This window comes from Penicillium alfredii (genome assembly GCF_028826965.1).
Source record: "Penicillium alfredii strain IBT 34128 chromosome Unknown utg000011l_segment0_segment0, whole genome shotgun sequence".
In the NCBI taxonomy this organism is placed as follows: domain Eukaryota; kingdom Fungi; phylum Ascomycota; class Eurotiomycetes; order Eurotiales; family Aspergillaceae; genus Penicillium; species Penicillium alfredii.
In genome coordinates this window covers 2,915,495-2,936,538 of record NW_026622708.1, presented here as the reverse complement: position 1 = coordinate 2,936,538, position 21,044 = coordinate 2,915,495, and the positions used below count along the sequence as shown (strand labels likewise).

General features: G+C 54.2%; 7 protein-coding genes across 7 annotated transcripts; 4 read left to right on the top strand and 3 right to left on the bottom strand.

The window, feature by feature from the left end:
- Window positions 1-122: 122 nt before the first annotated feature.
- NUU61_009511 (GFA family protein) lies at window positions 123-524 on the bottom strand (the record flags this gene model as incomplete). Its single annotated transcript, XM_056660036.1, has 1 exon — window positions 123-524. One exon carries the CDS (start codon window positions 522-524, stop codon window positions 123-125), a length of 402 nt encoding a protein of 133 aa, XP_056508329.1.
- Window positions 525-879: 355 nt separating this feature from the next.
- On the top strand, window positions 880-2,035 carry NUU61_009510 (putative nucleoside-diphosphate-sugar epimerase; the record flags this gene model as incomplete). The annotated part of the gene is made up of 3 exons (XM_056660035.1): window positions 880-902; window positions 956-1,161; window positions 1,239-2,035. The coding sequence occupies 3 exons, from the start codon at window positions 880-882 to the stop codon at window positions 2,033-2,035; spliced, it is 1,026 nt and encodes a 341-aa protein (XP_056508328.1).
- Window positions 2,036-2,685: 650 nt separating this feature from the next.
- On the top strand, window positions 2,686-9,858 carry NUU61_009509 (putative THO complex component (Rlr1); the record flags this gene model as incomplete). Its single annotated transcript, XM_056660034.1, has 2 exons — window positions 2,686-7,571; window positions 7,632-9,858. The coding sequence occupies 2 exons, from the start codon at window positions 2,686-2,688 to the stop codon at window positions 9,856-9,858; spliced, it is 7,113 nt and encodes a 2,370-aa protein (XP_056508327.1).
- A 561-nt stretch (window positions 9,859-10,419) lies between these two features.
- On the top strand, window positions 10,420-13,107 carry NUU61_009508 (beta-glucosidase; the record flags this gene model as incomplete). The annotated part of the gene is made up of 3 exons (XM_056660033.1): window positions 10,420-10,489; window positions 10,578-11,184; window positions 11,262-13,107. The coding sequence occupies 3 exons, from the start codon at window positions 10,420-10,422 to the stop codon at window positions 13,105-13,107; spliced, it is 2,523 nt and encodes an 840-aa protein (XP_056508326.1).
- A 216-nt stretch (window positions 13,108-13,323) lies between these two features.
- Window positions 13,324-14,640, bottom strand: NUU61_009507 (uncharacterized protein; the record flags this gene model as incomplete). The annotated part of the gene is made up of 1 exon (XM_056660032.1): window positions 13,324-14,640. One exon carries the CDS (start codon window positions 14,638-14,640, stop codon window positions 13,324-13,326), a length of 1,317 nt encoding a protein of 438 aa, XP_056508325.1.
- Window positions 14,641-16,164: 1,524 nt separating this feature from the next.
- NUU61_009506 (MFS transporter) lies at window positions 16,165-17,988 on the top strand (the record flags this gene model as incomplete). Its single annotated transcript, XM_056660031.1, has 1 exon — window positions 16,165-17,988. One exon carries the CDS (start codon window positions 16,165-16,167, stop codon window positions 17,986-17,988), a length of 1,824 nt encoding a protein of 607 aa, XP_056508324.1.
- A 220-nt stretch (window positions 17,989-18,208) lies between these two features.
- NUU61_009505 (putative phosphatidylglycerol specific phospholipase) lies at window positions 18,209-19,519 on the bottom strand (the record flags this gene model as incomplete). Its single annotated transcript, XM_056660030.1, has 1 exon — window positions 18,209-19,519. One exon carries the CDS (start codon window positions 19,517-19,519, stop codon window positions 18,209-18,211), a length of 1,311 nt encoding a protein of 436 aa, XP_056508323.1.
- Window positions 19,520-21,044: the final 1,525 nt, after the last annotated feature.

Here is a 21,044-nt window from a genome sequence, read left to right as displayed (position 1 = left end):
GACATGAGTCTTACTATAGCAAATTTTCTAGAGTATGACTGGCGCTGGTAGTATTCAGTTCTCACATCACCGCCATCTTGCGGACATTCGTAGACCGTGGCTGAGAATATCTTTCTGGAAATTCATTCTTCCCACTCTTGGTACTTTTCCGCCCCATCCCCTTCAGGCACTTCATACCACGATGCTTTCTCCTTGAGGAAAATATGAGCTCGAGGCAATGGAATCGGACCCTCTCCCTCATCCAGAGTTCCCGCAGCCAGGGCGATCTCCTCGGGATACCGATCTAGTATCATGCTGAGGGTCGAACCGCATCGCGGGCAAAAGCTGCGAGTGGCAGAGGTACTGGATCGCCGACCCGTGGGGTAGACCTGCCACTGGACATGCGTCGCAGGGAAAAAGGCCCAGGTCTGGTAGGGAGCACCGGCCTGTTTGCGACAGGTTGTGCAATGACAGTTCACCGGAGCGCTTGGGACGCTGGTAGTCGTGTACCGAACGTAATGACAGGCGCAGCTACCCGAGGCCATCGTGAAAGTTGCAGGCTTCGAGATATCGCAGGATCGTCGGGTGTGGGGTAAGTAAATGGTGCTTCAGAACAGGCCCTGACATCATGCGGAACCAAGAAAAAACGCCGAGGGGTGAGGATATCCGCGAAGTATCCGACATGATCCTCACACAAGGCCACGTCAACAAGGTCAGTAGGCTTCTCTAGGCTTACTGGATTGACGAGCTCTCATAACGATCTCGAAATGTTGCAACCCCCTCTCGGGCCAGGTGCCTTAGTTGATTTCAAAGCAGCGATGGAGCCACGCGTGTCGTCTCTCGCTGGACTTATTCTTTCTCTTCCTCTTTCCCTTCACCATTCCTCACTGTATCTGTACCATGGCTCCTCCCAAGGTCTTCCTGTAAGTCGTCTTTCCCCACCAATCGACTTGGTACTCATCTAGAGTCTTCACAGAACTGGCGTCACCGGCTATATTGGGGGTGATGGTTTATTCGCCGTCGCCCAGGCTCACCCTGACTGGCAGCTCTCAGCCCTCGTCCGCAACAAGGATAAGGCTGCCCAGCTCACGAGCAAATACCCCCAAATCCGCGTGGTGCACGGCAACCTGGACTCTGCTGACCTCATTGAGGAAGAGGTAAAGAATGCTGACATTGTCTACCGTAAGTGCACCGGTGTATTTGTGATACGTATAAAAGAGACCTGCTGGATTGACAGGTTGCTCTTTCTCCCACCCCAGACTTTGCCGACTGCGACCACGTCGGCGCAGCTCAAGCGATTGCCAAGGGTGTTCAACACCACACCCCCGAACGCCCTGTGTGGTTGATCCACACTTCTGGCACTGGCATTTTGACGGTCGAGGATCAACGCGCCCGCTCGTATGGGATCGAGCGCCCCAAGGATTACAACGACTGGGAGGGCGTCAGCGAGCTTGTCAACCTCCCCGCCGACGCCTTTCACCGGAATGTGGACGAAATCATCATCCATGCCGGTCAGCAAAACTCAGCCAGCGTGCACACTGCGGTCGTGTGCCCACCCACCATCTACGGGCCGGGTCGTGGACCTGGCAACACCAAGAGTGTCCAGGCATATTTGCTGAGCGCCGCCGTGCTGAAGCGCAAGAAGGGCTTCCTCGTCGGCAAAGGTGAGAATGTCTGGCACCAGGTTCACGTTCAAGATCTAAGCAATGTCTACCTGGCACTGGGCGAGGCTGCTGCTGAAGGTGGTGGCAAGGCTACTTGGGGCGACGAGGGCTACTACCTTGCTGAGAATGGTTCATTTGTCTGGGGAGACATCCAGCGAGCCGTTGCGCAATCCGCCTTCGACCAGAAGCTCATCCCATCCCCCGAGGTCGAATCCCTGGATGATGCCCAGATCACCGAGATTCTTTCTGTCGGCTTGTATGCCTGGGGATCCAATTCCCGGGGCCATGCAATCCGTGCTCGTAAACTTTTTGGCTGGACGCCACAACAGCCAAAACTGATTGATCTTATCCCCGACATTGTGGCGCTGGAGGCCAAGGACCTCGGTCTGTGAGACAAGCTCTTTCTATGAACCATGAGTTTAAAATAGTTAAAAAAAAATACATTCATTTCCAACGGAGCGATGGCGGGATGTATATGACATTGTTTCTAAGATATTTTTTTTTTTGGATTTCATTTTCATTTCAATTGGTTCGTTCGTCCACTGGCACTGATTCCGATATATACTCTTCCAAGACATCGTCGAGTATATTCATTTACATCACCCACAGAAAGCTTCAACCTTAGAAAGTATTAGCTTTGCAAAATATGAGAAATTATGATAAGGACATTTATTGATTACTCTGTCTATTGTGTCATGTGAATAATCGCCTATTGTCGATTCAGATCAATGGCGCGGGTGCCTAGACACCTCAGGCAATCAACGTGGTCTCCGTCTTTCATCCGACCAAACCTACCTGTGAACCTCCATCGCCTCATCTCCACCTTGCTTCATCTGCTTCCCCCTTCTCTTCTCACATGGAGTTCTTTCGTTGGTATGCTTATCTATTCTTTCACATGTATCTGCATATTCCATCTCTGCTCCACTCACCACAATTTCTCACAATCCTTTTTTTCTCGTACAGATTCAACCCCATGAGTTGCAGTCTCTTGGGATCCCATCCCACCCTATCTGTGCTACGCGTTTAACCTGGCCCATCCGCCATGGCGCCTGGGCACGGTGGCAAGAGAAAGCGCAGCGAGCGCGCATGGTCCGGTGACTCAGCGAATAACGACAGCTCGAGGCCTTCTCCCCATCGCCCCGGCACACTCAACATGGCGCGACACCCTCATCACGCAGGGAGCCAATCCAACCAACATCGAGACCAGCCTGATTCACGCGACCGATCCCGCCGGCAGTCGAATCGCTCAGTTGGTGGTCGGCCTTCTTCTCGTCGCGGATCTCACGATGGTCAGAATTTTCCAAGCTCACAGCAGAAGGAACAGGGCGCGATGTCTCCCCCAGCCCCGAATCAGCACAAAGAGGTTGCTGAGCCCACCCAGATCAATGGGGAACCTGCGCTCCAGCTGGTCTCGTCTTCAGTGCCCAATGCTCCTGCGTCACAGCCGCAACCCCGTCCCCCGTCCCGAGCTGGCTCCGAAGCCACGGTCCGCCGTCCGTCCGTCCCGCCCACTCCTTACGATTATGAGTATGTCACGGATGGCGCGGTCACAGAGTGGGGATTGACTGGGAAACAAAAGGTCGTGGAAGAAGGGATTGCGGCCCGCTTGCAGCAGGATCTCGCTCGGTTGGCATCGGTCTACCAGGAGCTTATTCGGTCTGCCATTTACGGCCGTTTATCGTCAGCTGATGCCGGGGTCGCCGTCAAAGAAATAATAGACGAGGAGCTAGTGTCGCAGGATGTGGATATGGAAAGGGCCGTCGACAGAGCTTCAACATCCGAATTGGACCCTCGATCTTTATTCCTTGATACCCTTTCCATCGTTACGGACGCAGACACATCCAACCCGGCCCTTCGACCTCTCGTGTTTGCCACAAATATCTCCCCAGCCCTGATGCGCTTGCAGCTTGATACCCCTTTGTTGCAGTCACTGGGCTTGGTCCGTGAAACCTTTGCACGCATGGGGATTCGCAAGCAGACCAATCTCCTCTACCGGCAGTCTAATTATAATCTGCTCAGGGAAGAGTCCGAAGGATACTCGAAGCTTCTCACCGAGCTGTTTACCACTAGCAGCAACGAGCCGCCGTCAAGTGAAGTGGTCGAAGATACGTTCGAGAAGGTGAAGGCTATGGTTGGGGCATTTGATATGGATGTTGGCCGAGTTCTCGATGTGACGCTTGATGTCTTTGCTGCAGTCCTGGTTAAGCAATACCGATTCTTTGTGAAGCTCCTGCGGGCTAGCTCCTGGTGGCCCAAGGATGACCCAGCTCACTGCATCGACAGTGGCCGTCCCAATTCGAGGCTACCAAACTGGGCCTTGCCTGGCTCAACGGGCTGGGTAACAACGGAAGAGGAACGTGCGACCATCATGCAGGCCAACGAGCAGCGCGACCGAGAGTTCTGGGATCGAGTGAGACAAATCGGCATTCGCGCCTTTTTCGAGATTGGTCGTCAACCGATTTCCGAGGATGAAAAGCAACGGGCATTTCCAGATGCGAACGGGCAGCCCGAGGAAGACGTGACTCGCACTTGGATTGAAGAGACCGGGGCCCTACCGCCAAAGGGAAACCGGGTTGCGGCGCAACTTCTCGGGTTCAAGCTACGATTTTACTCCTCATCGGCTCGTGCCAAATCTGATGTTCTTCCCGACAATCTCATCTACTTGGCGGCTCTGCTAATCAAAGTGGGCTTCATATCCCTGCGAGACCTCTACGCCCACCTTTGGCGACCCGATGATTCGATGGATACACTGAGAGACGAAAAGATGACGGAAAAAGTAGAGAGAGAGAGGGCAGCTCGACCCGGTGGCGGCGTAAACGCTCTGATGATGGCTGGTGCTCTTTCGGACGACACGCTCCCTGGCCCCCGTATGCGTGAATCGGAGTCACGGGCGACCCCTTCGAAAGAACAGGAATTCGAGAAGCAGAACGCAGCCAGAACAGAAGACTATCTACCAGACCCTTCGGACCAGAAGGTACTGTTATTAAAAAGTCTTCTCGCCATTGGTGCTATCCCTGAATCCTTGTTCGTCATGAGCAGATTCCCCTGGTTAATGGATGTCTACCCCGAATTGCCTGACTTCATCCACCGGATTCTCCATCACGCTTTGAGCAAAGTCTATAACCAATTGCGGCCCTTGTCATCCATTGAAGATTTCCCCGGACAGCAACAAATTCCGAGCCTCGATCAATCTAGTGTGGGAAAGGGACAAATTCGACTTGCACCATCACCACCCAGGCGAGTTCTGCGTTGGGCTCAGCTGGATAAAGAAGACACCAACGATGGCACCGACTATCGGTTTTACTGGGATGATTGGGCCGACAGCATACCCATTTGCCAGACTGTGGATGATGTCTTTGCGCTGTGCTCCTCATTCCTGAATCTCTCCGGCCACAAGATTGGGCAAGATGCGAGTTTGTTGACGAAACTTGCGCGAATTGGCAAGAACAGCTTGGTCAAGGACGGGTCAGATCAGAACAAAACTCGATGGCGAGACCTCTGCAAGCGGCTGCTGTTGCCCGCTGTCAGTCGTACGAAGGAAAACCCTGGCGTGGTCAACGAAGTTTTCGATCTGGTCAGTTTCTTCCCTCGTGACGTCCGATACAACATGTACGCAGAGTGGTATGCGGGCCAGACATCACGACTGCCGGACATCAAATCTGCCTTTGACCAAGCCCGTTCGGAGACCAAGGACGTTCTCAAAAGGCTCAGCAAAACCAACATCCGGCCAATGGCCCGTGCGTTGGCCAAGATCGCTTTCGCCAACCCGGGAATTGTCATCAACGTCGCAATCAACCAGATCGAGTCCTACGAAAATCTCATCGAAGTTGTGGTTGAGTGCGCGCGCTACTTTACCTACCTGGGATATGACATTCTGACCTGGTCGCTTATCAACTCGCTTGGCCAAAAGGGACGGAGTCGTGTGCAGGAGGGCGGCTTGCTGACCAGTCGATGGCTGAATGCCCTGGCCACCTTTGCTGGTCGCACCTTCAAGCGGTACTCGGTGATGGACCCCACCCCGCTGCTCCAGTACGTTGTGGAGCAACTTCGGCACAACAACTCGACCGACCTCATCGTGTTGGAGCAGATGATTAGCTCAATGGCTGGTATCATCACTGATAACAGCTTCAATGATGCCCAGATCCAGGCCATGGCCGGAGGGGACGTTCTCCAATCACAGACTATTTTGCAACTGCTGGATAAGCGACACGAGTCCAAAACTACTTCCAAACGGCTGCTGAAGTCATTGACTCACACCAGACTCGCTGGGCAATTGCTGGTTGCAATTGCCCAAGAGCGGTTGACCTGTGTTTACCACGAGGAGTCTTCGGAGCTCAAACTGCTAGGCAATATCTTCGACGAGATCCACCGCATCCTCACCCAGTATCTCGATTTGCTCCTCAGTAATTTGTCGGTAGACGAGTTTGATTCCTTTGTTCCCAACTTTGAATCTCTCATCAAGGAGTTCGGCATTCAACCTGAGATCGCCTTCTGGATTCGGCGCGTCAGCGTCTCCCGGAAGATTGCGGACGTCGAACAATCGAAGGAGGAACCAGACGCCCCCGTGAAGGCAAACTCCGGCAATGCAGTGCCTGCGTCAACGTTCGAGGACAATAACAAAATGGACACTGCCGATGACGGGAAGTTACCCGCGAAAAAAGAAGGACCGCCTGCAGGGGATAATGCTATGGATGTCGACAAGACTGAACAAGGAACCGACTCTACTCCCGTCCCTATCGCCGAACCCTTGGCTTCAAACCCTGTAATGCAGGATCTGATCGATAACGTCAAATCCGCCTTGCCATCCGAGACGTGGGAAGTGGTGGGTCCCCATTTCTACGCAACCTTCTGGCAGCTTGGCCTCTACGATGTGCATATCCCTCAAAAGGCTTACGAGGACGAGATCGACCGGTTGAAGCGACGGGTCGTGGCCATCAACAATGATCGGTCTGATCTCAGCATGGCAGGCACGCAGCGCAAAGAAAGAGAGAAGAAAAATCTTACCCAGCTGCAGGAGCGGATTCTAGAGGAGAACAAAACTCATCTGAAGACATATGGGCAGACGCGCGCGAGGTTGCAGAAGGAGAAGGACCGTTGGTTTGCCGGTATGCGCCTCAAACATGATGCTCTGAATGTGGCACTGCTAGAGCAGTGCTTTATACCTCGGCTGCTCCTGTCTCCTCTTGATGCATTCTTCAGCTTCAAGCTGCTCAAGTTCCTGCATATCTCGGGAACACCCAACTTCCGGACCGTTGGGCTACTTGATCAGCTCTTCCGTGAACAACGGCTCACGGCACTCATTTTTCTGTGCACATCCAAAGAAGCTGACAACCTGGGACGTTTCTTAAACGAAATCTTACGTGATCTCACGCGATGGCATGCCGACAAGTCTGTCTACGAGAAGGAGGCGTTTGGCACCAAGAGAGATCTTCCAGGATTTGCGAAAAATGTGGACCCCGAGGGCACACCGGTCATGTTCTTGGAGTTTGAAGATTTCCGACGCCTTCTCTACAAGTGGCACAGACTGCTGTCGAATGCGCTCAAGGCATGTCTTAATGGAGGCGAGTACATGCACATACGCAACGCCATCAGTGTTCTCAAGGCAGTGGTCCAGCATTTCCCGGCTGTGAACTGGATCGGCCGTGATATGCTGAATTCTGTCAATAACCTGAGCAAGAATGATGACCGGGACGACGTCAAAATCCCCGCAGCTTCACTGATTGGTGATCTCAACCGACGAGAGAAAAAGTGGATGCTTCCGCAGGCGTTCAACCTTGTGAAGGCCCAAGCTGACGCCGGTCAACCCAAAACGGGCTCTGTACCCCCAACCGATGCCTCTGGAAAGCCCGGGACTCCGGGACCCCAGCCCACCACCTCGACACAACTCAATGCGACAGCCGCGGAGTTCAACCCCCTCGGCGCCCAAGAGTAAGTCATTTTGTCTAGACACAGGCTGGATCGAAGACTAATATTTCGATCAATTTTTAGTGCGGAGAGTGCTGCAAAACAGGAGCCCTCCGGTAAAGCCGAAGTTGAGGATGGCGAGATCGAGGATGCGAAGATGACGAATATTTCCCCTGGCCAAAGCTTGGAGGAAGCAAAACAGCTAGTCGGTGCGGCGACACTCTCTCAAGCGGAATCGACCCCAACAGCTGCGGACTCAGCTAACGCCATGGACACGACGCCGGGCCCAACATCCGCTGATCGCTCTACTACCGCAGTCGAACGTGTACAGACCGAACCACCCGTGCGACCCCGCCCAGGCTCTCGGACCGCCGAGTCAGGGCGTCAAGCAGACCTCCCAAAACGACCGGAAATCGAGCGCTCCGCGTCGAATACCACACCTCGCCAGCAATCTCACCTACCCCGTCTGCCACGACACGGCGATGGAAGACTGCCCCCGCGCCCTGAGTTGATGGATGACCGCCGAGACAGGCACCATGACTTCAACCCTCGCACTCGCCACGGAGCCAGTGGTGTTGACCATGGGCGCTCGTTTGATAGTCCCGCAAGTGAATTTCGAGGCCATGGGCGTCATGGTGACCGCGATCGCGACTTTGCGGCGAGACTCCCTGGTGATGAGCCAATGCGTGGCCCGCCTTACCGCGAGGGTCGGCTGCCGCGGGAGCAGGATTGGCCGTCTGATCGCCCTGGACGACTGCGTCCCCCTTCGGACTCGTTTCATGGGCACGGTGAACTCATGCCCGAGTACCCTGACCGACCAGGCGATGGTCCGCGGCGCGGAGATTTTCCAAGACCCGATAAAGACGACCGAAGGCCTTACCCCCCTCGTCCTTTGTCGCCACGATCTGACTTACCCAACCGCCCCGAACGATTCCCCGCCGATGACCATCGGCCTGCCTCCTTTCCTCAGCCTGTCCGCCATGAAGACTTCCCACGAGGCCCCCGCACCGACCGTCCTGTTGATGCTAGGGATGGTGGGTTTGGCGCCGATGTGAACCAAGGTCGGTTGCGTCAGCCCGAGATCCCATCAGATATTCCTTCTGGACCTCGGGGACGGCGTGGCGGGCGTAATGCTTCGGGTCAGCCTCCAGTGCCCGGCAATGGCCGCGCACCAACTCCCGAACGCCATCTGCCTACTGGCTCCGGCCGACAGAGCGGGCGTGGAGCCCCCGAGCAAGCGGCATCGGCAACAGCAGCTCCCACCGCTGAAGCCCTTAATATCGCAGGCATTCATCCTGATCGGCTCAAACATATTGTCCAAGAGCCACCGTCTCAGCAAGCACCCTCTGCTGCTATGACCCCTCCCTCGGGGCCACGCGGTGGATCAGGTACACAATCCGCACCCCGTGGACCATCGTCTGGGGCAGGCTTCGGTGGAGAACGTGGACGCGGTGATAAACGGTTCGCCGGTATTAATACCATGCTCCAACAATCCGGTGGACCTGTTGATCGCGGTGGCGCCACTCCGCCAATGCGCGGGAGAGGTGCAAACCGACAATCCGGGTACGTGAACGCACCCTCTCCACAACCATCGGGTCGCCCGTCCCTGGGCCCTGGCCCGCCTGAGGATGACAGCTCCTCGCGCAAAGGCACTGGGCGAGGCGGTGACTTGATCGATGACGCAGGCCTCGAATCTCGCCGCTCAGGGCGACACGGCGACCGGGATCGTGAGCGCCGCAGCAATGAGACCAACGGCGGCGGAAGCCGGCGTGAGGAGCATCGCGAGCGCGGCCGAGACCATGATCGCGAACGCAGTCGTCGGGGTGATGTAGCTGGCGGAGCAGGTCGAGACGAGAAGGAGCGTGATCGAGAACACCATGCTGAACCCCGCCAATCCCTCCGACGAGCTCCAAGCTCACGAGAAGAAATGCGGCGGCGGGACCGGCGCGAGCGGGACGATGGAGCACCGGAGACCGGCGGACCTGCGGCCAGCACCGGTCAGATCCACGAACCTGAGGGTCGTGCTCGTCCGCCTTCATCGATGGGCGTCCCGCCGCCGCCACCCCCTCCACCACCCCCTTTGCCCGCGGATGCAAACGACCGTCGCTGGGGACCTGGGGATCGGGGCAACCGGTCTGACAACCGGGATCGCGAACGAGAACGTCGAGGTGACCGCGGACGTGATCGAGATCGCCGCGACAGTGGCCCTGGCCCCCGCAAGCGCGGTCGTCAAGGCCAGGAAGACCACTCAGGAGATGGGCCGCGAGGAACCAGAACGGGTGACAACAAGCGTCCCCGGCGTGGGGCGTGATATTTTCTGCATGTACTTTGGTGTATTCGGTTGATGTCAGGATCTCACGATAGATTCCCCGCGTTTCTTCTGTTTTTCTTTGTAGTATGCATTCTGACTGGTGTTGGGGATCCCCATCCGCTTTGCTTCTAGCTGATGTTATTTATCCTTTTTTCTAATTTCAATTTATTTTTCTTTTGAGGATGCCAACCTGGAAGTTGTCAATGACTTCTTTTTTGACTCAGGCTCCACGGCCCGACGAGCCGCCTCCCCACTCCCGCGCGCTCCATCGGCTAAACTTCGGGCGCTGCTCCGTACCGGTTTGAGCGATGTGGATGCATGCGAGAGGTTGTGTGTGTGTGTGTGCGGACTGGGGAGGGTTCGGGTTTTAAGGATCGGCTGCTGCATTACCTCGAGGCGGGCTCGATTTTCTTGACCATCTCTCCAGAACCAACCTTGGTGGATATTTTGGTGCAAACACTTTGTTATCTTCCCTGTGATATTGTCGTTTTATTTCTATTCTTCCTTTCGTGTCTGATCTGGGCAAGACTCATTTCTGGGTAATCGCATTGCATCATCGCCATGGGTCGGATTGACGTCGACGAGGCCATCGAGGAGCTGACGCTAGGGGAGAAGGTGGCTCTCACTGCCGGTAGGATGTTCCTTAGTAAAGCTTTTATTGATTGATTGATTTTTTTCCCTGCGGGTTCGACATCTTCTTGAGGCTCACTCGCTTTCAGGACGCGACTTCTGGCATACGGCCTCGGTGCCCCGCCTCAACATCCCCGCCTTGCGTATGTCGGACGGTCCTAACGGAGTTCGTGGCACTCGCTTCTTCAATGGAATTCCCGCCGCGTGCTTTCCCTGCGCAACAGCTCTGGGTGCAACCTGGGATACTGAGCTGCTATCCCAGGTTGGCCGGCTGATGGGTGAGGAGGCGATCGCTAAGGGCACGCATGTGGTCTTGGGCCCGACGATCAACATCCAACGATCGCCGCTCGGTGGGCGCGGGTTCGAGTCGTTTTCAGAGGATGGTGTGCTTTCTGGAACTTTGGCCGGCCATTTCTGTAAAGGTATGCAGGAGAAGGGTGTTGCCGCCACGTTGAAGCACTTCGTCTGCAACGATCAGGAGCATGAACGCATGGCCGTGAGCAGCATCCTCACCGAGCGTGCCCTGCGCGAGATCTACCTGCTTCCATTTCAGTTGGCCATGCGTATATGTCGCGCAGCCTGTGTGATGACCGCCTACAACAAGGTCAATGGCACGCACGTCAGCGAGAACAAGGCCATCATTGATGATATCCTACGTAAGGAGTGGAAGTGGGATGGTGTGGTCATGAGCGACTGGTATGTACCTTACTCGACATCGACATCTGTCGTCCTCCTCAGGATGGATTGAATCGTATTCTAACTAGAGTTGCTAGGTTTGGCACTTACAGCACGTCGGATGCAATCAATGCCGGGCTTGACGTTGAGATGCCCGGAAAATCCCGCTGGCGGGGAGAGGCCCTGGCACACGCGGTGTCCTCCAACAAAGTGGCTGAGTTCAAGCTGGACGAGCGTGTGCGTAATGTACTTAACTTGGTGAACTGGGTCGAGCCTCTGGGGATTCCCGAGGGCGCGCCTGAAAAAGCACTCAACCGACCCGAGGACCAAACCTTGATGCGGCGCGCAGCTGCTGAGTCGGTGGTGCTTTTGAAGAATGATGGCGGGGTCTTGCCATTGAATAAAGATGGATCGGTGCTGGTCATTGGGCCCAATGCTAGGATCGCCTCCTACTGTGGTGGAGGGTCGGCGTCGCTGGCCCCGTACTATACCGTGACTCCGTTTGAGGGCGTGTCCGCCAAAAGCCAGGGGGAGACCCGATTCACCCAGGGAGTGTATTCACACAAAGAGTTACCCCTTTTAGGTCCGCGCATGAAGACTCTCGACGGCAAAACTGGCTTTACGTTCAAGGTTTACAATGAGCCGCCGAACTCGGGTCAAGAGCGCCAAGTCGTGGACGAGTTGGACTTGGTTGAGTCCTCGGGCTTTTTGATGGATTATGTGAACCCAAAGATCAGGTCGATGACCTACTATGTCGATATGGAAGGCCTGTTCACCCCCGAGGAAGATGGACTGTATGACTTTGGTGTGACGGTTGTGGGTACCGGCCGACTTCTCGTGGATGGCGAGGTGGTGGTCGACAACACCGAGAACCAGAAGCAGGGGTCAGCCTTTTTCGGTACCGCGACCATTGAGGAGCGAGGAACGAAGAATCTCAAAGCGGGACAACCCTACAAAATCCTGTTTGAATTTGGCACTGCGCCTACCTCGGATCTAGATACCCGCGGCATCGTGGCCTTTGGACCTGGAGGGTTCCGATTTGGTGCCAGCCGGCGTGTCGGCAAGGAGGAGTTGATATCTACGGCAGTCAAAAAAGCGGCATCTGCCGAACAGGTGGTGATCTTCGCGGGACTGACGAGTGAGTGGGAAACGGAAGGCCACGACCGCGAACACATGGATCTGCCTCCGGGCAGCGACGAGCTCATCCACCGCGTGTTGGAGGTGAACCCGAATGCTGTGGTGGTGATCCAATCGGGAACTCCCGTGGCGATGCCGTGGGTGAACGAGGCGCGGGCAATCGTACAAGCCTGGTTCGGCGGCAACGAGTGTGGCAACGGGGTTGCCGACGTGCTATACGGCGATGTGAACCCTTCTGCTAAGCTGCCTGTGACGTTTCCCCGGCGCTTGCAGGACAACCCTTCGTACATCAACTTCCGCTCCGAGCGTGGCCGCGTGCTGTACGGCGAAGACATTTACGTCGGCTATCGCTACTTTGAAAAGAGCGATGTGGCACCGGGATTCGCCTTCGGCCACGGTCTGTCCTACACCACCTTCACGCGATCCAACCTGCACATCGCTACGGTACCCGAGCAGCGCATTTTCTCGGAATCCGGTGAACTCATCACCGCTACGGTCATCGTCACCAACACTGGCTCTCTGGCGGGCGCTGAGATCGTTCAGCTCTGGATCATTCCGCCGCCGACGGATGTCAACCGGCCTCTTCGGGAGCTCAAGGCATTCCACAAGGTATTCTTGCAGCCCGGCGAGTCCAAGACAGTGGATCTCGTAGTCGAGAAGAAGCTGGCCACCAGCTGGTGGGACGAGCAGCGAGAGCAATGGATCTCAGAGAAGGGCAGCTACACTGTCCTTGTGACTGGAACGGGCTCGGAGGAATTGCGTGGCGAGTTTGAGGTTGGCAAGACGAGATTCTGGCTGGGGCTGTAGGCTGTGGTTTTGAGACTAGTTGAACTGATTTGACTATTTTACAATCCATTGCTTTTGAAAATGAGCCATGTCAATGAAAAAATGATGCAGCTGGAAGACACAAGAGAGTATATACACAGGTGAAAAAAAAAGCAGTATACCAAAAGCCAAATAATGCGCCACCCCTAGTTGCCTCGTCTGAATTCTATCAAACACCACGCCCATCCACAGCTCCGGTTAATCACTCGCTTCGACTGTTTGTCCTGGTGGATTTTGGGCGAATGGATCCGTCACTTTCCGCCACATTCCTAGGCCCGCCAACTTTCGTAGCAACTGAGATGCTCGTCCGCGTTTGTGCCCAGGTTGAACACTAGGAGCTGCCATGGAATAAATTGTTGGATGGTGATGTCGGGCACGATACAGATCTGGGATGTCGCGGCTTGTGTCCTCCGTGGCAAGACTCCCTCTCGAAGCATTGCGGAAGATACTGGAGTCCCGACTTTCCCAGGGGGCGTCGGTGACCAATCCCTGGGAAGCAAAGGCTTTGAGTAATTGACAATCACTGTAAAATCGGCGGAGCGGAGGACCCGACGAGATTGGCAATTTTTGACCATTTCTTTGAGATGAATCTTTCCCAACATCAGGTTGACGGAGATGTTGGATATCCACACTGGCTTGGAGCCAGGTCACCCCTTCAGCCCCGAGACCTGTATCACTCGCTTTGGCATGGCTATTTTCGACATGTTCAGCACACGGGGATTGCGGCTGGCCTTTACTTCTTGGACTACCGGGCAATGACTGTCCCAGGGGAAATTGGAGGTCCAGCTGCGGAGGACTATAGGGAAACAGCCCGGGACTCGAGGAGCGGGATCGGGAAGTGATATCTGCGTCAAAACTCATACCCCGGGAACGGCCTCGGGCCAGCGTTTCTTCCTGAGGTGGGGAAATCGAGAGATATTTTTCATAGAACCTCGCGCTGCCCGTAGCAGCCCCAGGCTGTTCGGAAGAATCGGAGCCCATTGCGACCCCAGAGTCATGTTTGTCCTTGGAAGACTGGGTCTCAGCCCCGAGATCTTTCGGGTGAGGTAGACAGGCCGCCTGATCGGAGGATACTGCGAGAAGTTTCTGCCTGGATTGCACGGGCTGATGTGAATTGGCAGATGGCGGCACTTGAGCTTCAGTCTGGGGGAATAAACCAGTCGGGATTCCTCGCTCGACACTATGTGCCAGAAGTGTACAAGCGTGTTTGACGTCAATCTCCAAATCGGTGTCAATTTTTGGTCGGTCGATCAACGGGGAAACGGGACGAAAGAATCCTGGCTCATCGGTGAAGTCGTCCTGTCGGCTTGCATCATACTGCCACGGCAGATCTCCTGAGGTTGAAGAGCCTGGGGTTGAAGAGCGTGGACTTGTAGCTGAACGGGGACGGGTGCTGGACTGGTTGGAACCGGGAGATGTGATCATCGTCGAGTCCCTCTCTCCGGCCTGGGATCCACGGGTGAAGGTGAAGCGGCGGCGCATCTTGGTTGCCTTTTTAGATAGCTTGCGCTCCATCCTAACGGGTTGTTGAATGGATTGATTGCCGCGAGAGAACTTGAATGGCGCAACAAAGCGATGTTCTGGTGGCCTTCTTTTCTGGATGAATCGGAAGAAGGGATGTTTGAGCAAACAATGAGAGGGCCTTGCCAATGCCGGTAATACACCGTGTGAAAATAATGCCAGTGGCAAAAGGGACGCCAGCAATCTCGAGCTTGTTGTGCGCAACGGGGTTTCTTCAAGTAGACCCCGAATTATGCGATGCTAATTTGGTTGTTTAATTGGGGAGTCGCGAGTTGGCCGTGCAACCATACGGTATGCGGGGTGTGAAAACGGAGGCCCAGGAATGACACGGGAAAACAAAGCACAGGGCAGATAAGAATGGCCAGACTCACTCAATCTGAATGTCCAAGGACACAAAGATAGCACGGACCCTCGAGTCAGCCAAGGCCGCTAAGTGTCATCTATTGAGTGATGGGTGTAGTTAGGGCTTACTCCATGGGGATGCGATCGCCCAAGGACATGGCCATTTGACAATATGGATTTACCATGATCATAGCGGTGGGCATATAGAAGGATGAGAACTATAATTTTAGTGTGATGGTTGAATCCTTTGAATATCATTACATAGGATCTTGGTCCGCGCACCGAGAGAGTTTCACCTCTAAACCCGGCAGTGTCAAGGCCACCGCCACTGCGAGTTCCAGCAACTAGTGGATTTCCGTTAGAATTACAAATCCTTTAGATTCTTGCAGGAAATAATGTTTTGGTGGCATGGACAACTGCCATCCATTCTCAAGTCAGAACCAAATTTAATAAGTATACACCAACTGTGCGTCCGAAGTCCCTTTGTCTTTTGAACTTGAATGCTTCCTATCGGTTTGCAGTGTCTTGTATTCCTATTTCCCGCTTTCTTTTACTCAGCAAATGATTTTCTCATACTTTCTTTTTAATTATACATTATTTTAAACAAGCTTGTGATTATATATCAGGTCTTGTAAAAAGAGTATGCCCTCCAAGCACCAAGTATATTAAACCAGACACATCCATGATGGATCGATTCCTGACCTCGTCATCGCCTATCGTCCAGTTGTTCATGAGGTATTCATGTCAATCATTTGCCCTAGAAGCATCAAAAATCCAATGTTTTCATCACAAACAACCACAGGGGATCTAGGATCAATCCGAGTCCAAACCTGGCTACTTCTGATTAAGAATGAGTGCAAATTCTTTTTTTTTTGGGGGGGTTCTCCCATGTTGGTCGACCGGCAGAAAATAATTCTGAAATGCTCAAGGGCCTTCCAGCCAGTTTCGCATTTTAGATGCCCACGTGTATTTCATACACCGCGGGCCGCGGCAAGTAGCGAGCCGACTGATCGGCTTGCCGAGTAACCAACCGAGTTTTGGAGTGGAGCCGCATCGCCGTTTTCAAGCAAATCATCACGTTTCATTGCTGCAATCGGAAACGACCATAAACATGGACGCGTTTTTTAAAAGAGCCTTGTGCCCCCCCTGGCTGGGATCAAGGGGATATCGCCCACCATGGCAACTGACGAAGATCCGGAAGGTTCGCGCCCTCAACGCATCCCTTACTGGCGCATCCTAACGGACCAAAGCGTGGTCACTCCTCAAATCCTTGAGTACTCCTACCTCGGCACCGGCACCGAACAAGACCCCTACATCGTTGAATGGATTCCCGATGACCCGCGCAATCCCATGCACTTTGACCCTCGTCTGAAATGGATGTATACGGTCACAGTCGCCTTTGCTACCCTGGCCGTGTCCCTGGCCTCCTCGGCCTATGCCGGTGGGATTAGCGAAGTCTTGAAAACTCTAGAAGTGAGTCAAGAGGTAGCGACACTCGGGGTTTCACTTTTCGTACTGGGCTTCGCCGTCGGACCGCTGCTGTGGGCTCCACTGAGTGAATTTATCGGACGCCAGGTGGTATTCTTGATCACCTTCTTTTCGCTGTCGGCCTTTTGCGCAGGTGCCGCTGGTGCCCAAAATATCTGGACATTGACCATCCTCAGATTCTTCGCGGGCTCCTTTGGCTCGTCCCCTCTCTCCAATGCCGGTGGGGTCATCGCAGATATCTTCACAGCCGACCAGCGCGGCCTGGCAACCAGCCTCTTCGCCGGTGCACCGTTCCTGGGTCCCACTTTGGGTCCGGTTATCGGTGGTTTTCTCGGGGAGAATGAGGGCTGGCGATGGGTTCAGGGATTCCTCGCAATTTTCACCGGCGTGATCTGGCTGGCCCAGTGCCTCCTAGTCCCCGAGACATATGCTCCACTACTGCTCCGCAGACGCGCTGAACGCCTCTCGTCTATCACGGGCCAAGTCTATCGTAGTAAGTTGGAGGTGGAACGGGGCCGGGTATCAGTTCGGAATGCGTTCAAGGCGGCACTAGGACGTCCCTGGATTTTATTGTTTGCGGAGCCTATAGTCCTGTTGCTCTCGTTGTACATGGCGCTCGTTTATGGCACGCTTTATATGCTTTTTGATGCTTTCCCAATTGTCTTTCAGGAGATCCGGGGCTGGAGTGAAGGTGTTGGCAGTCTCCCATTCCTCGCTGTGATGATCGGGATGATGATTGCCGTCGGCCTGAATATGTACGACAACAAGCGCTATGTGCGCATCCACCACCAGCATAATGGCTTCGCACCACCCGAGGCCCGTCTACCACCAACAATGCTGGGTGGACTGGCCATCCCTATCGGGCTATTTTGGTTCGCGTGGACCAACAGCTCCTCAATCCACTGGATTGTGAGCGTACTCGCCACGGCCCCCTTCGGGTTTGGTATGGTCTTCGTCTTTCTGGGGATCATGAACTACCTCATCGACGCCTACACTATCTACGCGGCGTCCGTCCTAGCTGCCAACTCGATCATCCGGTCCTGCTTCGGGGCTGGGTTTCCTCTTTTCACGACATATCTGTATCACAATCTCGGTATCCACTGGGCATCATGTATTCCTGCCTTTCTGGCCCTAGCATGCGTCCCGTTTCCTTTTATCTTCTATCGTTATGGGCCGACCATTCGACGGAAATGCAGGTACGCTGCCGAGGCCGACAACTTCATGCGCGCATTAGCCCAAAAGGCCCAGAGCCAGGGTTTCGACGACCAAAAGCAGGTGGAGATTGCGACTGAGGCCGAATTGAATCGTGGCGATGTGTCCTCTGCCACGGAACCTGCGGCCGACGAGCACTCACTCTCATCGTGGTCGACAATGGAGCGGACTGACACGGCCTACGATGCCAACCCGTATGACATCGACCATGTGAACACGTGCAACTCGGCTATCACGCAGCGGTCCTGGTCGACACATGGCCGGGGTCGCGGGATCTTTGGCTTTTGGCGCAAATCATAGGACGGAGGTGTCTGGCAGTCGATATCAAAATGGCCGAAGCAACGTGGCGGAAAACAAGGAGAAAGAAAAATGTCTGATTTGATATTCAATACCCAAGCATACCATACAAAGTTAATCATCATGTCATTTGCATCCTAGCATACTATGTACGTTTTAATACAGAGGGAAAAAAGGTATCATTGACATAAAATTCATTCATAGTGTCGGCATACAGGCCGGATTAATAGCCGAAGGCGTTGGCTAGTTTCTTGGGGGTGTCATCACGGTACTTGTTGGTGATCAAGTTTCCAAACGAGGGCGACCACTTGACACGCGGAGTGAGGACATCCAAATCCCAAAGCTCGGACAGGAACTTGAGAATAGAGGTGTGGGTGAAGTCATTGCCATCCTCGGACGGCTTGTTCTGAACCACACCTTTGCCCACCCAGGGGGACATCAGAATCGTCGGAACACGCACACCCAGACGGTCAAACTTGAAGGTGTACTCCTTTCCGTCCTCTGCCTTCTCCGTGTAGGTCAGGTCGTCACCAGCGGGGACATTGGCGGGCGGAGCGACGTGGTCAGCGAAACCGCCGTGCTCGTCCCAGGTCAGAATGAAGAGCGTGTTCTTCCACTGCGGAGAGTTGCGCAGGGCCTCATAGATCCCCTTCATGAAGTTCTCGCCCATGTTGAGCGGGGACGCGGGATGCATGGACATGTACGAGCAGCACTCGGGGTTGATCCAGCTGAACTTGGGCAGTTTACCGTCCTTGGCATCCTTGTAAAATTGGTCGATGGGGGCCACATTAGTCTTGTTCTTGCCAGACTTGTAGGTCCAATCGTAGAAGCTGGCATCTGGCAGGAACGGCGGATCGGACTTGGTCGAATTCTCATAGTTCATCCAGCTGATGCCCTTGTCCGAGAGTTGCTCGAAGATGGACTTTTGGGGCAGCGCCGAGTTGAGGAAGTCGTCATCGTTTTTGCCGTGACCGTGCGAAGTGCCCGAGGTCAAGTAGGCACGGTTGGGGTTGGTAGGCCCCGGGACGGCAGCAAACCAACGGTCAAAAAGCACGAAGTTCTCAGCCATGGAGTTGAGAACGGGGACGAGATCAGGGGTGTGGTAGTTGATCACCTCGGCGGCACGCTGTAGGTTGTTTGCGTCCTGCTTTTTCCAGTAGGTTCGCTGCTCGGTGATAAATCCGTTCATTTTGGAGGCAGCATTGGCGTCGGGGTGGTAATCACCAAAGACCTGCATGTTCCCACCAGCGATGCTGTGGTTGGGATCATCGGAGGCGACGTTCTGCGCCGTCGACTTGGCGCAGACCTTTTCGCCGTCCGGCTGCTTCACGTCCGCCGGGTTGCAGTATTCCCGGTTGACCAGCCCATCGATCTTGGAGCTGTATTTCAAGCCACCCGCCAAGGTGTCAAAGGAGCGGTTCTCTTGTACCAGCACCACGACATTCTTGATGTTGCTCAGACCGGAGTCGGAGTTGCTCACAGGACGCGCAACGGCGCCGAGGACAAGGGCGAGAAGTGCCAGAGACCAACCCATGATTAAAATGAAGAACGGAGATGAAGAACAAAGAGGAAAGGACGTGTCCTCGGGGTTCCTGACCCTCGCCTTTTATGTTGGACCAGCGCAAGGCACATGGTATAGTAACTCAAACATCTACCGTCATGCAACAATCTCCATCGGCACTAAAACCCCTAGCGCTGCCGATCGCAGGTTTATTTCCGCGTCATATGGGCATATGGGACCAGGTGTGGTCATGATTGGCTCAAGCTTCAGTCCGTGATCGTCCTCGAGGCCAGCAGAAGAGCAGCGTCCAATCTCTCCGACAGGCATCAAGTCGGTTCCGGTCATTATCGGTTCCCGTGCCATGGCGGAGTGGACAGCGCAGGCGGGGGGGGGGGGGGAAACAAAGGAAAGGGCCCTTGCTTCCTGCGTGATCATCCCTGGGGGAGATGATTTGCTCGGGTTGCGGTATGCAAGCACCTCGGGAGATTCGCCTGAGCCATCCAAGTGTCTCTCCTGTAGCTCGTGGCATCGCATACCTGTGGTTCCCCTGGATGATATTGTGGGTGATGGAAGCCGAACTCCGCTCGCCCCACTTGGATGCGAAATTTTTGGTGACTACTTTGGCCAGTCCTTCGAGCGCGTGGCTCCAGACTGTCCTTGGAGAGCTCGTTGAGCCTGGATCTTCACACATCTCATCTTTAAGTCGAACTGGATGGACGTGTCGGGTCTCTTCGGGATGATAACCGAAGCGCATGATTTCTGCACAGGTCTGGTCCGACGAGAAATATCACATCTCGACCCCTCAATCTGTGGAACGGGGAAAAGTAAAAGTAAAGAAAAAGGAGAAGAAAGTAAGGGAGAGAGAAAGGGGAAAAAAAAAAAAAACAGACTGCTCATGCCGGACAGTGGCCCCAAATTCCTGTGGGTTTAAAAAAGCTTGGACGCTGCACTCCTTATATTCGCCTCAACTTGACATCGCAAAAATAGAGAGAGAGGGAGAGATTTTTGCCAGAATTCCTAGAAATCAATCTGGTGTTTTTCTGACTTTATTAATCCTTTCAAATCCTTCCATCTAGCGTAACGAGGCTATAATAGCTATTTCACCGCGTCTCTGGTCGCCTGCCCTTTTAGTATGATTCTCTGGCCGCTTTTACCCGGCTCATCTAGACAGGTCAACTCCCTCCTCGATTCCACCAGCAATATTTGCTTTTCCTTCCCCTCCTCTCCTCAATCCTATCCCCCTATGCATCACAAGATAGTTGCAGCTACTCGAGAAAGAGATTATGGTTCTCAGTATTGCTGGCCTATACCTAAACGGGATGAGTCTGCCAGGGCAGTGATATTGTTCTTGCAGTTATAACCATGGTTGTTTTCTTAAAATTCTCTTCATACGGATACTCTAATACCATTTTTAAGCTTGTTTCCCCCGGTCGCGGGAGTTCATATCGACATAGGTGACTGTGCAAAAGCGAAAAATAGAAAATGACTGCGAGCTAAACATAACACATCGTGACCAGAGTCCACCGGCCAGGGATTATTCTTCCAAGCCTCGCCCCAC